Genomic DNA, 16,995 nt, shown 5'->3' on the forward strand with positions numbered 1-16,995 from the left:
AATGAGGTCAAGGTTGTTTAAATTACTTTTACCAATTTTAGACAAATCATTCTAACCATATATTTAATAGAAAAATATCTTCTATAGCAAAAAGATATAAATACTTAGGGATGTACCTCATATATAAATAAAGTATAAGATAACAATATTGTTCTGAAGCTATTTTCTTGTGACATCTTAACACAATTACTATTTTTATTGGGAATAAACCACAATTTAAGTTTAAAATAAGTTTATTTGTGACGTTTCGATTTCCACTTCGGGATTCGTTCTCAAAGTACAAAACATTAATGAATTAAACAAATTTTGTTTCTTGTTACTTGGTGAAAAATTCTTCTAAAAATTTAATTTTATCTGACTCATTCATATTAACAATTCAGACGTATATGATACATTTTTGGACCACAAGGAGCACCACACGGTAGACCATAAGGAGACCAAAGTTAGCAAGAAGGTAATTTGATACAAGCAATATAACACTGGTACTCGTCCAAACATGGGTCCGACTATTTTTTCGTTAAATGTTTACTGGTGTAATACACACTTAAAGCGTAATGCGTTTGACCTTCTCTACCGCACAAAGGTTGGCCTTGGCAATCCCATCGTATGGAGCTGCCCTGCAAACCATTAGACCTTACACATTCGCATTCCATGTACATGATACCCCCTTTTTAACTCTCTAGATTTGGACCTCTTCCCGCAACCTCTCTGCTATTTTCCTCTTATATAACAAACAAGGCTGCTCTTGTGTAGGTACGGGAGTGCATATAGGGAGCACTGGAAGTATCAATGGCGGAGGATAGCATGGTGCGGGGCATGCTACTGGACAACAATTTGTTTTGAAAGGACAAATGAAGAACAAATAGGCAAACAAGGTTTCGGTAAATAATTGTATATCTCTAACACAGGTCTTACAAGATTGACACATGGTACACATCGAGAACACTGTTTACAGGCATCACCACATCCCTGAATTTTACACACCAAATCCTTAAGATTGCTTAAAAGAGATTTTCTCTGATTAGCTTTGTTTGAACAATTTGGAACAATAATGGATCACTTTGTTATTTTTAACATCTGAAACTTTTGCACAGACATTTGAGAGTAAATTAAATTAATAATATATTATTAAGAAAAAATTCGAGGTGAATTTCTGTTCAGTGAAGTTAAAATAAATAACATTCGTTAAATAAACATTTCGAGTATCTATAGTATTCCGTACTAGTCTGAAATTGAGCATCTGAGTTAACCACCACCCAAGGCAAAACAAACTGGGTGGGGAAGTTCTTATCTTCAACATGGCATTTCTCAATTGCTAGTATGGAACGTATTATGGGTATATAGGATCATAGATCAACCATTAATATTTCCAGTACTGACATATGGATGCCAATCTTGGACATTACAGCAATCTCTGATTGAGAAGAATGTTGCGAATTCCATGGACCTATCGTCGAACAAATGAGTCTATTCTTCTAAATATCTATAAGACACTCCAGTTAATCCAACTAAAACAATTAAAATATTTTGGACATGTCATGAGGACAGACATAGACAATATGAGGAGACTTATCATTTAAGGAAAGGTAGAAGGCCGAACACCACGAAGAAGATCTCCAACGAGATGGATTGACATATGCATGATGTAACAGAAATAACAAAGAAGAAATCTATAGAGACGGACCATACACGATATCACGACTACCACTACACTCCCTCCAGGGCTCAAAATTTAAGAAAGATGATCATAGGTTGGGTAAGTCTAGGTTAGAATATAGGACAGATGTGAATAAGGTGTAACTAAATAAACCTCCACGGATTAACTGAGAATACGACATAAGATATGCGATTGTATTTCACCTCAAGATTGGAGACCGCAGTAGTTGCAACATAAATTTTACCATATATGACGAGCACATTGTAATGCGTTTGTCTGATGATTTTCTGACTAAGCATGGTGTAGTATATGTATTTTGTGGATGTTCAATCAATTAATCTACAGTTAATGGGGGGATTCATGCACAGAGGAAAAGGTATAACTTAAATGATGCACGAGAGGGTTTGCTAAATCTGTGTCCTTGGAGGAAAACATAAGCACTAGTCAATAGAAATGGTCCAGAAGACGGCTTAGAAAAGTGCGTCCTTAGTCAATCAGGGTACTTAGAGGCGAACCTTCACCAAAGTATGGCAACTTCCGCAGAACTTACTGTTGGTAAGGGAGGGTTAGATGTTGCCTTGATACAAGAGCCTTGAGTACACTAGGGCCAAATACAATATACAATAAGCCAATGGGCTAAAATATGACCGCTTAGACCTAACGACTTCCAAGAAAAAACTGTTGATGTTTCTATACCTTTTTTGCCATACCTAAACCTTTAAATAGAAAATCATATGTAATTCATGTGAAGGCACAGTTTTTATATCTTTATTCTATATTTTTAAGATAGTTTTATTTTTCACTAATATTTTAATATGTTGTATATTTAATGTAGTTTTTTTTTTGTTTTTTCAGCTGCAAATTATCTTGCTCTTCTCGGTAAGGCCACAGAGGCAATCCAAAAGCCGCTAAAATCTGTTCCAACCATCGTATTCAATGGAGCGTATAAACAAAGCGATAATGATTTAGCGCAGACCAATTTCGTCAAAGCGCTATGTCAGTATATCCAAGGCGACAAGCCAGCTGAATGTTCAAGTGCTGGCACCTTTACTTTTAGTTTATCTTTAATCGCAATGGCCGTATTATTTACATTATACTAAATGTGTAGTTTTGACTTGGTTCTGCAACCGTAGAAATCCAAGATCCGTAGTTTATTTTTTTAGCTTTTTTTTGTGCCACTAGTTGTATTAGCCATACAATATCTTAAATCCGTCCCACCTTTTCCTTGTAAGTCTGTAGAGAACCAAACCTTAACTTTAAAATTACTGTACCCTAATTAAGCTAAGGAAACATTTCCTCGCATCTCGTCTAATAAATGATTTAACATAATGAATATAATGTCTGTAATAAAACATAGTTAAAATTTTTGCGGTTGCAGATTGCCTTAGTGACTTAAATATTAATTGATATTTAGATACCTATATCAGATAATTAACATATTTTTGAATAAGAGTACAGGGTGTTTAATAAAAGGTTTGTTAGATTATAAGGAATATTATAAATCATCTAATTTTTCTGGGTCAAATACAAATCAAAGGAAGACTGATATGGATACATAGATCAGATAATATTTTAAAACACCTTGTACGTAAAGAGTATTTGGGTGAGTCAAAAAATAGCAGGAAGGATAGTAGTAATAATGTCGCAGTATCATAAGGGATAAAAAATCGAGAAAAACGTGACAAGTCAAATATAAGTGAAAATGTAGAGAAAACTATTAACAGGTTTCTCTAATTACGCCAATGTTTAAATCATTACAGGAATATATTATGTTTACACACACAGGAATATTTACACGCAAGATTACGTGAACCAGACTAGAAAATAAAAGGAATTTATTACTGATTGGTGTTTTAGGTGAGGGTGTCATAATGACGTGAATTAAATTTGTGAGCTAGACCTAACACCAGTGATAACCACCACTAGCATACATTTTAAGTGCAGTTAAAAGTAAATGAATGAATATCGAGATTTTCTTAGTAGGTACACAGTATTCGTTATATTGGCGACAAAGCTGAAATCTGCATTTGTAAGCTATATTTAGACCATGAAAATTTTTGATCATGTAAGGTTCTTTTTAGCGGAATTAAAGTGATATTTCTTTTTTTAAAACCCATGTGTGCGTTAAATTGGTTGCCTGCTAAAACAACAAGGAAATGAAACATTATAAACTACTAAAAGTATTATGAATTGTATACCCGTTGGCCGTTGACTCAAACCTACTAATATTTAAACAGAAAAAATCGTATGTAAACGGTCGTTTTTATTAGAGAATGCACGATGTCGTTTAATTTATAGTATTTAAAAAAGTATCACTATATTATTAAATTTAACTTATAAGAAAGACTGTTTGTTTGTCGAGAAAAATATTTAACAGAATTATATAATTAATAATATTCTAAAGAACTTTAAAACAAATAAAATTACAATAAGTACTATCAGTGGCATTAATAAAAAGCTAAGGTAAAAGGACAAATGGATATTAAAAAAGATAATTATATATACTTAAATCTTAATATTTTATAATTTCTGATGGTATATAATGTTTATTGTTTGTTATAAAGTTCTTTCATGAATTCGTTATGCCTAGTATGCCTTTAAATGTGACTGTTTTTTCTGCCTTAAATTGTATGTACCCATCTATTTTAAAACTTATAATAAATATTCGATGTAGTTCTTTTTCTTTCTGGAAATTGCAATAACTACTTTATTTCCATTTTTGGCGGGATGTATGTAACATTAATAATTGTATTTTTCAATAAAACCCAATATCGAAATGGTGTTTCTTTTTTTTTCCATTTTCAAGAAGGAATTAGTAAAATTACACATACGAACGCATGACACTAGTTATCATAGTAGCGACTTTAACGCAAAAGTTTAATATTTACAGAGAAAATATATACTTGTTAAGTATGGACTTTGATTATGACTTGTTAATGAAAAAGGGTAATTTTTGTTAAATTACTTCCACCTTTTTTGATTTGATATTTGAATTTTTTTCAAAAATGTATAACACATGTATATAAATTGATTAGTTTATGAGAAACTTAAATAAAAAATCAAGAAAACTGGATTGAAAAAAATTATTTTTTTAACAATTTTGTTAACACATATTTACATAAATATTTTTGGGAATCTTTTTTTTTTTCGAATTTTACGATTTTTTTTGAAAATTTATTTGGGCAACCGTGCACTTGTTTGCAATTGTGTTATTTGTTTAAAAATATGTTACAATTATAGATTATGTTACATATTTTTTATCATAATTTAAAAGAAAATTTATATTACAATTCCATAATTACGTTACAAGTGACAAGGATGATCGGCATAGGCCCGATCGTCTGGTGCCTAAACAGCAAGCATAAACATGACAATATAAATCGTTGTCCGGCAAGCTGCTTAACTTCAAGACTTCAAGCGCTTTTTATACGGGGATCTTATGTGAGCTAGGTCGGCCAGTGCCGATCGGGCCTATTAATGATATTTAAAATGCCTGAATACGATTCGATGCTTTCTGTGGTAATATAATAACATAGTTCTGTTGTTTTAGCGGACGCTAATGTATTAAGTGATTTAGTACATTTAAAAGTTATTTACATGTATTAACATAATTTTTGAATATATGTTTTTCAATTTTAAAGCTCTTAAAACTATTGGGTAGGCCCGGCCTATCCTGCCTACTCCCAAAAGCCGCCACTGGCTAGGTTGTTTCAAATATTATGGCGAATCATCCAGTGCTTTTAAAAGTTGATAAACGGGGCTCATTCCGAGTCTCAGGCGACAGAGGTTACCGTAAAAAAGCTTTTATATCGATTCATGGTATAACTAAGAAGAAAATTGAATATTTAGTCAGTAGTCTGAAGAAAACAGGGATCGCCCCAAGTGATAAAAGGGGAAAACATGGAAACCACCACAGACTTGACGACGAAATTAAAAGTAAAGTACGCGGACACATCAACTCATTCAAGGGACGAACCAACCGTTATAGTCTTCACGACTCAACCAAGCTGTATCTACCAGAAGAATTAAACGTAAAAAGAATGTACAAGATGTTTCTAGAGGACAAAAAAGACGTGACAGTATCTTATGAAACATATTGGAGTATATTCTGTACAGATTTTAATATAAGTTTTGGTTATCCACGCACAGATACTTGTAGTGTATGTGATGAATATCAAATTAAAGCTAAAGCACTAGACGTTAAAAAAAGGTACAAATCAGAAAACGACAGTCTCGAATTAACAGTAGAAATAACGCAAATTTTTCAGAATCTATCTGCATACCTAGATTACGGAAAAAATCTTCCAGTACCTAATATTTAAACTAATGATGTCTACTATAAAAGGCAACTTTCTGAATACGTATTTAATATTCACGTACTGGCTACATCACAAAGTATCTTCTACATGTATCCAGAAATAGAGGGGAAGAAAGGTAGTGATGACGTTTGTTCTCTTGTTCACCACTTCGTGTACAATATTATGCGACGAAATACAAAACACCTAAGTATCTTTTGTGACTCTTACAGTGGCCAAAACAAAAATTTTACAATGTTTCGGTTCGTTCATCATTTAGTTCATGTAGAAAAAAAGTTGGAATCTGTAATGATGACATTTTCAGTAAGAGGGCACTCATACTTAGAGTGCGATAAAAATATGGGACTTATCAAATCTGCAACTAGGACAGAGGTTCCTGACGATTGGATTGAGGTAGTTAAGGATGCTCGTCAAACACCGACGCCATTTGAGGTAATTAATGTTGACCATTCATTTTTTCGAAGTTGGACATCCCATCTTGATACGATATATGCCAAGAATAAACATTTCTATCACGACCGATAAAGGAACTAAAAATTACTAATTCAAACACTAACATCTACTTCCGTTCAACATACAATGGAGTGTGGGAACAGGCCTCTATCGCTGGAAGAAACAAAAGACGCATAAAGAATATACTTGGTACTGAATTCATACTACCAGGATCTGCCTATGAAGATGTCTTGCCAATTTCTGCAGAAAAATATAAGGACCTGAAAGATTTAAAGAAGTTCTGTTCACCGAATGCGGCCGAATACTACACTAACACTAAATATTATAAGTAACAAATTTTTTTAAACTAATGTAACTTTGTAAAATTAAACATCTATTGCTATGTCAATAAACAGTAGAAACCTTATTTGCATTAATTTCCCAATAGATAAACCCAACTTTTGTTTATTCGTCAAGGAGACTATGCGTTTAGATAAAGTACAAAAAGGGGCACATTGCAAGAATGAACCCCTTGTTTCTTTGCAGATATCTGACATGGTGCGTGAATGTTAACAGATCGTCTATAACGAGTACATAATTGGACAAACAAAAGTAAATTTATATTATACAGACATTCAGTAATAAGGGGATATTATTTTATAGTTGTTTATGTGTGTTTTAAAGAGGCCATATGTAAATTATCCCTTAAATATTGATTTACTCAAAACGAACAAAACGTCGATAACCCCCTTTTATTCCTGTACCCTTCATGTCTTTTTTATATATGTATGTCAATAAACTCTAATGATTTATTTAATAAATCACTATCATTTAAATTTTGAATCAACTGAAACGAGATTTCAGTTGATTAATATTTATATACAATACTCGATAAAATATGTTCACTTCGAACAAACTTTCCGGATCTTGAAAACGCTTATCTTCGGAAAATTCGTCAAAATAGCATTTCACCTTTCTCTGACGAGTTTTAGAAAACTCAGGGTTGATGGACCCCTTTTCTGCTACAATATTTACTAACATTATTTACCAACTTTTCAAATTCATGTCGATACCTTTCCAATTCTTTCAAACAATGTTTCAAACGTTTTAAGGCATTTAAAACATCGGTAGCTCTCCACTGAAGTGCTTTAGAGGCTGAATCGATAGTTCGTAGAATTTTGCAGTGAAAAACCAATAATATAATAAAATTGTAGTTTTTAATCTTCTTCTTAAGTAAAATAGCTTTATTTCTTTCATCTAATTTGCAATTTATCAGGATCGTTTTCGTTAGTGCTTTTTGGACTTAAACAAACCGAACTTTTAAAGCAAAAATAGCATCCTAACGTAATGCCGATCTAGCAGGGTTCAATGTTTTTAATGTTATCGAAGGTGCACACTCCCTTTCTTTATTTGATATATGACTTAATAAGATATTCGCCAGAGTATCTTCTGATACTGTGGTCAAAAAAATTATAAATTTGTTGAAACGTTTAAAAAATGATGTATATCAATAACCGCCTTTACTGCACCATTAAGTACTAGATTTAAGTTATGAGTAGCACAGGGAACATAATACTGCATTAGGTTCGCATTATCTTTTGAGTTTTTGAACTCCACCATAAGTGCTGCTCATTGTCTTGGCACCATCATATCCTCGACACGTATTTAGAGGTATATTTTTGTCATATATGGATTTAATAATTTTTTTTATTTAAACAAAAATGACGATATCATAGTCACGATGATAGAAAGATGAAGTTGAGGAAATTATAAACAGTAGTCGCAACGGTAAAGCACCAGGTATAGACGGTATAAACATGGAACTTATAAAATATGGTGGACATGAACTCAGAGAAAAAATATACCAATTAATAAAAGTCATATGGAACGAAGAAAAGATGCCAGAAGAATGGTACAAAGGACAAATTATCACAGTCCATAAAAAAGGATACCAACAAATATGTAATAATTATAGAGGACTGACATTATTAAACACAGCGTATAAAATCATGTCAACCTTAATACAAAGAAGACTGGCCGAAGCGATTACAAATACTCGTATCATGGGACAGTATCAATGCGGATTTATTAGGGGAAAGTCAACAACAGATGCCATACATACGGTAAAGCAAATTATAGAGAAAGCTTATGGATATAAAATAGAAATTGAACTTTTGCTTTTTATAGACTTCCAAAATGCATTTGATTCGATAAACAGAGCGAAATTACTTACAGCTATGAGATAAATGAGAATACACAACAAATTAAGACGATTAATAAAAATGACAATGAGCAAAATTGTAGTAACTGTAAAAACACAAGAAGGAGACACATTAGAATTTGTTATAAATAAAAGTGTACATCAAGAAGATTCATTATCTGCAACTCTGTTTAATCTTGCGCTGGAATATATAGTCAGAAAAATCAACAAAGGTACACTTAGAACGAGAGAGGGACAAATAATAGCATATGCCGACGATATTGTGTTAATAACAAAGAACAGAAAACAATGGAAAAAACAAAAATAATGAGATTTGACAAAAAATATGAAAACAAAAAGACTAGACCTGGAGAAAATATATTTGAAGAAGTAGAAAAGTTTAAGTATTTGGGAATATTATTAACAAACAATGGAGAAAGGGAAACAGAAATTAAAGAAAGGATAATTACAGCAAATAAGACATACCATGCAAATAAAAAACTTCTAAAAAATAAATTACTAAGCAAGAAATCGAAAATAAAGATATATAAAACAATAATTCGACCGACTATGATGTATGCTGCTGAAACCCTTAGCATGACAAAAAAAAAGAGGAAGACCTTAGAATACTAGAAAGGAAAATACTAAGAGCAATATTGGGACCAATAAAAATTAATGAAAACCAATATAGACAGACAAAGAACGAATCATGAACTACTAAACGAAATTAAAGAGGATATCGTTTGTAAAATAAAACAGCAAAGGGCTAAATGGCTAGGACATATATGGAGATCAGGACCATATTGTCAATATTCGAATGGACATCAACTGGTAAAAGAAGACGTGGAAGACCAAGATCTACATGGCTACAAGAAGTAACAAATGATCTCAACAGGGCGGGCGGACGGAAATGGAGAGAAAAAACTAGAGATAGTTAGGAAACAGTGGAGAAAAATAACATGAAAAATTATATAGAGAAAATGAGGACTGATCTACCTCGTAACATAGATCTAGAGAGCTTAGGCGGCGTAACCCCGTGTGGGGTGTTTAGCCACAATATATATAAATAAAAATGACCCTGCATCAACTACTAAGAGTTATTAGCAGGGGGTACAAACACAAATTACAAGTATTCAATTTTTTACAATGTATATATAACTTAAATATATTCTATTAAACACTGTAAAATTTAATGTCTTTCAAATATTTCAGCACTTGGTTGAATTGGCAGCTTAATAGATGTTTCATGTTGGTAGAGAGGTCATTTTTTTCTTCTTTCTTGGGTATATGTTTTGCATTCTAACAGAATGTTTCACAGTGGTTTGGATCTTGCAGTTGTGGCAGAAAGGTATGGCTTCTTTATTTAATAAATGAATATGGGTTGGTATAGTATGTCCTAATCGTAGTTGAGTTATTATCACTTGTTCACAACGTATGAGTGGGAGTGGTAAGGTGGTGCCCACAGTTTAATGGTAATATGTTTTTTAATGGAGGTTTTATGGTCGTTTCTTGTTAGCATACATGACACAGGGATGCCTTCATCTAGTGCAGCTTCATTCGCAAATTGGTTCACTGCTTCGTTTTCCTTGATTCGAACGTGTGATGGCACCCATAAAAAAGTTATTTCTATGTTTTTTGTTGATAGTAGTATGTGTTCATTTTTTATTAGCATTATAATTTCATTTGATGCATACAATTGCTGTAAAGCTTTTAGTGTACTTAATGAGTCAGATATTATAATATAATGACGATTTTCTTCTACAAACTTTCAGTGCCTCTAAAATAGCCAGTGCTTCTCCAGTAAATATGCTACAACTCAGAGGGAATCGTATTTTAAAATGGTCTGATCCATGTATGTAAGCCGCTGCTAGTCCTGATTGAGTTTTTGATGCATCAGTGTAGATATGTTCAGAATTTGGATATAGGGATATTATTTCATGGTATGATTGATGTATTACTGTTGTGTTAGTGGATGTTTTGGGATAGCGAGTAAGGGATGTATTTACAATTGGTGGACTAGTTGACCAAGAGGGAAAGTTTTGGGTTGAATTTATGATGGCACTAAACTGCTCACAGTCGTAACCACTGAATTTGATTCTTTAATGAAAAGAGAGTATATTCATAGGTTAATTTTTGTAATTACTGATACATTTAGGTTTTAAGATATTTGAATGCATGGGATTTTGATGATTTCATGATATACGAGTTGCATAATTTAGTGACAATTGTTGCCTTCGTGGATTTAATAATTTGGTTAGACATTGCTAAAGCTGTTTGGTTCTTAACTTCATGAAATCCTAAAAATGACGCTCCATAAGGAACGCCTTTGGAATTACGTTTTCGTCTTTCTCGATCATACAATAACGGTAAAGTATGTCGTATCGAATATGACATAGTAAAATGGTGCAGCTTTTATTTCATTTACAGTGCATTTTCTACTTTTAGAACCAGAAATGAAATGAGTCCATATCGGACGTAAGTATTTTATCAGGCCCTTTGATTTACTTAACAATTCTTGTAAAATCGAATCGTGTTTTGCTAATAACTTAACAATACTCAAAAAGTTTCTTCGGGAACTTGGATTATTGTTATCTGTCTTTTCCCTGTGGCCACGAAAGGCTAAATTACACGTTGAAAGAATTAGAGTAACATCAAGGACTCTAGAGAGTACTTGGCGCCAAAAAGATTTTTGTTTCTTGATCATGGACTCTTGCTCTTCGTCTAGTGTTCCATGTAACACCCACTGTTGATACGTAAGGGAGGGCGTCCACCAAACTGGCGTAACATGTAACATGGCAGTGGCATAGCACGGGCATGGCACTGTCGTCCTCTGAGGATGAAGTTATGCTAACGCTTTTAAATGTTAACAATATGAACAAAAATCGTCCGCAACGTCAGGTTTGGGTACAATCTTATTGGAAAGGGATGCAAGGGCTTAGTGGATTTAATATATTTAAAGAATTGAATATGTATCCGGCGAAATTTCAATTATTCTGCAGAATGAAAAGAGAAACTTTTGAGCTTTTACTGACAAAAATTAGTCCAATAATTTCGAAAAAGGATACAAATTTTAGACATGCCATATCACCTGCAGAACGTTTATTAATAACAATAAGGTATGTATATATTTTTTATTATTAACTCATATAATCATTGTTCCGAGAATCTGCCTAAATATTAACAGAGGCTATTTTTCGAAAGCCATGTTCTTAGAAATTAAACGTAAACAAATTACGTCACAGATCACGGGAATTATTATGCATCGGAAGGAGGTAGGATCGATTTTAAACAGTCAGTACCTTGTCCACTTTTGGGGCGTACAGACGTTGTCGTTTCCGCTAATATTCGGATTGAGAGTCGAGAAGTGCCTTTCACCGTTGGGTGTTGTACAAATGTTGCTAGTTATCTCGAAATGAGAATCATGGTTTTTTTATCGATGAAATATGTTCGCAAGTAGTTGGAAAGTATTCGCACGTAGCGTGGAAAATAGTAATAGTTCATCTATGGTAACTCGCACCAGTACCATACATTATAATTTGAAGTATTTGTAATAGTGTAAAAATTAGCTAAGAGTGCCGTATTCATGCAAGAATAAATCCAAGTGTTTATAAGTGCTACAACCACATTACGGTTCAACAACAAAGAAGGACCTGTAAGGACAGCCAGGATTCCAGTTTTAACATTGCTCAGGACAGGACTTGGTAGATATAAAAACATTTTGACATTTTATTTGAATTCTAAACTATTTCGTCATGGTATATAGTGTTTACTGACTTCATATTTCGGTACAAAATTGTGCTAAATTAATATTTATATAAGGTGCCATGCTTTTAGTATTAGCGTTTATTCAGAAATAAAATCTGTATTTACTATACTCAACTTTTTATTCTAATTTATATTAAAAAAAGGATTAGACAAACTTACCATCCCGGGACGGGGTGTGATTAAAATCAAGCGTTGGTGAAATTAACACAGTCCATTAGGGGTCATTCGGACGCCTCTTAGTTCATGATAATAAGGCATATAGCCCTCATTAATCATTTTGGTCATTCTAGCCGGATATAAAAAAAATATAAGAGTTTGAGGTAAATACAGGTTTTATATCAATTTTCGATTTATATTTGTTTGGAAATATTTGTGGGTAACATGGATGAACTAACAGCTCGCTCCAATAAAAAAATTGGTAAAGCAAATATTACCCGTGTACAAACTTGGATTAGGGATTACTTAGATCAAGTTAATAGTAAATTCGCGATAACTGTCAAATTAGATATGCTTAAAGAAGCATATCGAGATTTTAACGAAGCTAACAAATACTTAGAAGCTAATTTGATAGATGAAAATTTGTTAGAAATGCGGGAAGATACGGACACTGTGTATATGGAGTGTTTCGATATCTTAAGTACAAAAATAGAGCTGTTGGGAAAATCTAGTTCAAATTTAGAAGCGGTAAGCCCAAATATAGCAAAAAATATCTCGCCGGTAGCGGTTGGACTTCCGGAGTTTTCAATACAACCATTTTCGGGTAAAATAACAGAATGGGATTCGTTTTTTCAAATTTTTGAGGTAACCATTTTACAAAACGATTCTTTGTCGGATATTCAGAAACTCATGTATTTGAAATCGTATGTTCGTGGTGAACCGGCTAAATTAATTTCGAATTTTCCGGTTATAGCTGAAAATTTGCAATTGGCTTTGGATATTTTAATAGAGAGGTATGGAAACAAACATATCTTAACAAAAACATTATTTTTAGAACTTCTCGATGTTAAAACATTACCTCACAATGCAAACCATGTGCAGCTCAGAGAATTGTATGCACATGTATCAAATAAACTAAAAGCTCTAGATAATTTAGGGCTAACAGATAGGAATAAGTTAGACTGGATACTTATATCCTTGATAGAACAGAAACTTGATTCGGCTACGTTAAGGGCATTAGAGTTTTCACGTGATCGGAATGTAGAAATCACAATGGAAAGTTTTTTGTGTCAAATTCAACAAAGATCAACGCACCTGGAGAATTTAGCTCCAATTAGAAATCCAGATGTTATATCCTGGGGAAAAAATAAATCTTCTAGTTCTTTTTCGCAAAACAAGACAAATTATAAAGTTGTTGCAACTTGCACTGATGCCAAAATATTCTGTAATTTCTGTTCGTTACAAAATCATTTGTTATTTCAATGTAAAAAATTTAAGAATTTATCTGTATCAGAATGATTTAATTTCATTAAAACAAAAAAAAAACTGTGTGTAAATTGCTTTGGAAGTCATTTTGTAGCTTCCTGTAAGAATAAACATTCATGTTTCGTTTGCAAACAAAAGCATAATACACTTTTACATTTTTCGTGACCAGTGGGTGAACCGGTCATACTAAATAACTCTGATTCGCCAAATACTTTGTCCGCCGGGTTCCAAGAAGGCGCTTCTATGCCGACAGCTCTTTCATCGACTTCTATTGACAATAAAGTATTACTTGGAACTCTCAGAGATGGGTTAAGGATTACTTAAATCAATTACAGCATAGACCAAAGTGGAGGATACCTACCAAAAATCTTGAGCTCAATGAGTTAGTACTTGTTAAAAATAAAGACAATCCTCCTTTGCTTTGGCCTCTGGGACGAATTATAGAGACTTACATGGGACGGGATAACAAAGTTAGGTCCGTTAAAGTAAAAACTCAGGTCGGAGAATATGTGAGACCAATCACCAAAATCTGTCGATTACCATCTTCAGAATTGTAGTCCTATAGGATTGGATTAAACATTGTATTATATATATATATATATATATATATATATATATATATATATATATATATATATATATATATATATATATATATATATTTATCGTTTATAGTTTAGTTTTACGTGTAAGGTATCATTCGCATTGAAATTCGTATTGTCTATTGCGTTAAGTATAGAATAGTTTGCAAGCTTAAATTAGATTAGGAATTAGGATAAGCAGGATCCGACTCCAGCTGTAGCTAACAGTTGCTGGGGAGTTCAATATATGGATTTTCTGGCCAAGCCAGCAGGGGGAGAATGTTCCGAGAATCTGCCTAAATATTAACAGAGGCTATTTTTCGAAAGCCATGTTCTTAGAAATTAAACGTAAACAAACTACGTCACAGATCACGGGAGTTATTATGCATCGGAAGGAGGTCGGATCGATTTTAAACAGTCAGTACCTTGTCCACTTTTGGGGCATACAGACGTTGTCGTTTCCGCTAATATTCGGATTGAGAGTCGAGAAGTGCCTTTCACCGTTGGGTGTTGTACAAATGTTGCTAGTTATCTCGAAATGAGAATCATGGTTTTTTTATCGATGAAATATGTTCGCAAGTAGTTGGAAAGTATTCGCACGTAGCGTGGAGAATAGTAATAGTTCATCTATGGTAACTCGTACCAGTACCATACATTATAATTTGAAGTATTTGTAATAGTGTAAAAATTAGCTAAGAGTGCCGTATTCATGCAAGAATAAATCCAAGTGTTTATAAGTGCTACAACCACATTACGGTTCAACAACAAAGAAGGACCTGTAAGGACAGCCAGGATTCCAGTTTTAACATTGCTCAGGACAGGACTTGGTAGATATAAAAACATTTTGACATTTTATTTGAATTCTAAACTATTTCGTCATGGTATATAGTGTTTACTGACTTCATATTTCGGTACAAAATTGTGCTAAATTAATATTTATATAAGGTGCCATGCTTTTAGTATTAGCGTTTATTCAGAAATAAAATCTGTATTTACTATACTCAACTTTTTATTCTAATTTATATTAAAAAAAGGATTAGACAAACTTACCATCCCGGGACGGGGTGTGATTAAAATCAAGCGTTGGTGAAATTAACACAGTCCATTAGGGGTCATTCGGACGCCTCTTAGTTCATGATAATAAGGCATATAGCCCTCATTAATCATTTTGGTCATTCTAGCCGGATATAAAAAAAATATAAGAGTTTGAGGTAAATACAGGTTTTATATCAATTTTCGATTTATATTTGTTTGGAAATATTTGTGGGTAACATGGATGAACTAACAGCTCGCTCCAATAAAAAAATTGGTAAAGCAAATATTACCCGTGTACAAACTTGGATTAGGGATTACTTAGATCAAGTTAATAGTAAATTCGCGATAACTGTCAAATTAGATATGCTTAAAGAAGCATATCGAGATTTTAACGAAGCTAACAAATACTTAGAAGCTAATTTGATAGATGAAAATTTGTTAGAAATGCGGGAAGATACGGACACTGTGTATATGGAGTGTTTCGATATCTTAAGTACAAAAATAGAGCTGTTGGGAAAATCTAGTTCAAATTTAGAAGCGGTAAGCCCAAATATAGCAAAAAATATCTCGCCGGTAGCGGTTGGACTTCCGGAGTTTTCAATACAACCATTTTCGGGTAAAATAACAGAATGGGATTCGTTTTTTCAAATTTTTGAGGTAACCATTTTACAAAACGATTCTTTGTCGGATATTCAGAAACTCATGTATTTGAAATCGTATGTTCGTGGTGAACCGGCTAAATTAATTTCGAATTTTCCGGTTATAGCTGAAAATTTGCAATTGGCTTTGGATATTTTAATAGAGAGGTATGGAAACAAACATATCTTAACAAAAACATTATTTTTAGAACTTCTCGATGTTAAAACATTACCTCACAATGCAAACCATGTGCAGCTCAGAGAATTGTATGCACATGTATCAAATAAACTAAAAGCTCTAGATAATTTAGGGCTAACAGATAGGAATAAGTTAGACTGGATACTTATATCCTTGATAGAACAGAAACTTGATTCGGCTACGTTAAGGGCATTAGAGTTTTCACGTGATCGGAATGTAGAAATCACAATGGAAAGTTTTTTGTGTCAAATTCAACAAAGATCAACGCACCTGGAGAATTTAGCTCCAATTAGAAATCCAGATGTTATATCCTGGGGAAAAAATAAATCTTCTAGTTCTTTTTCGCAAAACAAGACAAATTATAAAGTTGTTGCAACTTGCACAGATGCCAAAATATTCTGTAATTTCTGTTCGTTACAAAATCATTTGTTATTTCAATGTAAAAAATTTAAGAATTTATCTGTATCAGAATGATTTAATTTCATTAAAACAAAAAAAAAACTGTGTGTAAATTGCTTTGGAAGTCATTTTGTAGCTTCCTGTAAGAATAAACATTCATGTTTCGTTTGCAAACAAAAGCATAATACACTTTTACATTTTTCGTGACCAGTGGGTGAACCGGTCATACTAAATAACTCTGATTCGCCAAATACTTTGTCCGCCGGGTTCCAAGAAGGCGCTTCTATGCCGACAGCTCTTTCATCGACTTCTATTGACAATAAAGTATTACTTGGAACTCTCAGAGATGGG

At 33.1% G+C, this 16,995-nt stretch overlaps 1 protein-coding gene across 1 annotated transcript in view; it reads left to right on the forward strand.

Moving 5' to 3' along the window:
* The window catches only part of LOC140437157 (GILT-like protein 1), a 62,429-nt gene extending 57,995 nt beyond the window's left edge, over positions 1–4,434 (forward strand). Inside the window, exon 4 of the mRNA XM_072526500.1 lies at positions 2,513–4,434. Coding sequence (XP_072382601.1) covers positions 2,513–2,757 — 245 coding nt within the window. The 3' untranslated portion in view covers positions 2,758–4,434. The remainder of the gene's footprint in view (positions 1–2,512) is intronic.
* Positions 4,435–16,995: the final 12,561 nt, after the last annotated feature.

The sequence above is a fragment of the Diabrotica undecimpunctata genome, chromosome 3 (genome assembly GCF_040954645.1).
Source record: "Diabrotica undecimpunctata isolate CICGRU chromosome 3, icDiaUnde3, whole genome shotgun sequence".
Classification (NCBI taxonomy): Eukaryota; Metazoa; Arthropoda; class Insecta; order Coleoptera; family Chrysomelidae; genus Diabrotica; species Diabrotica undecimpunctata.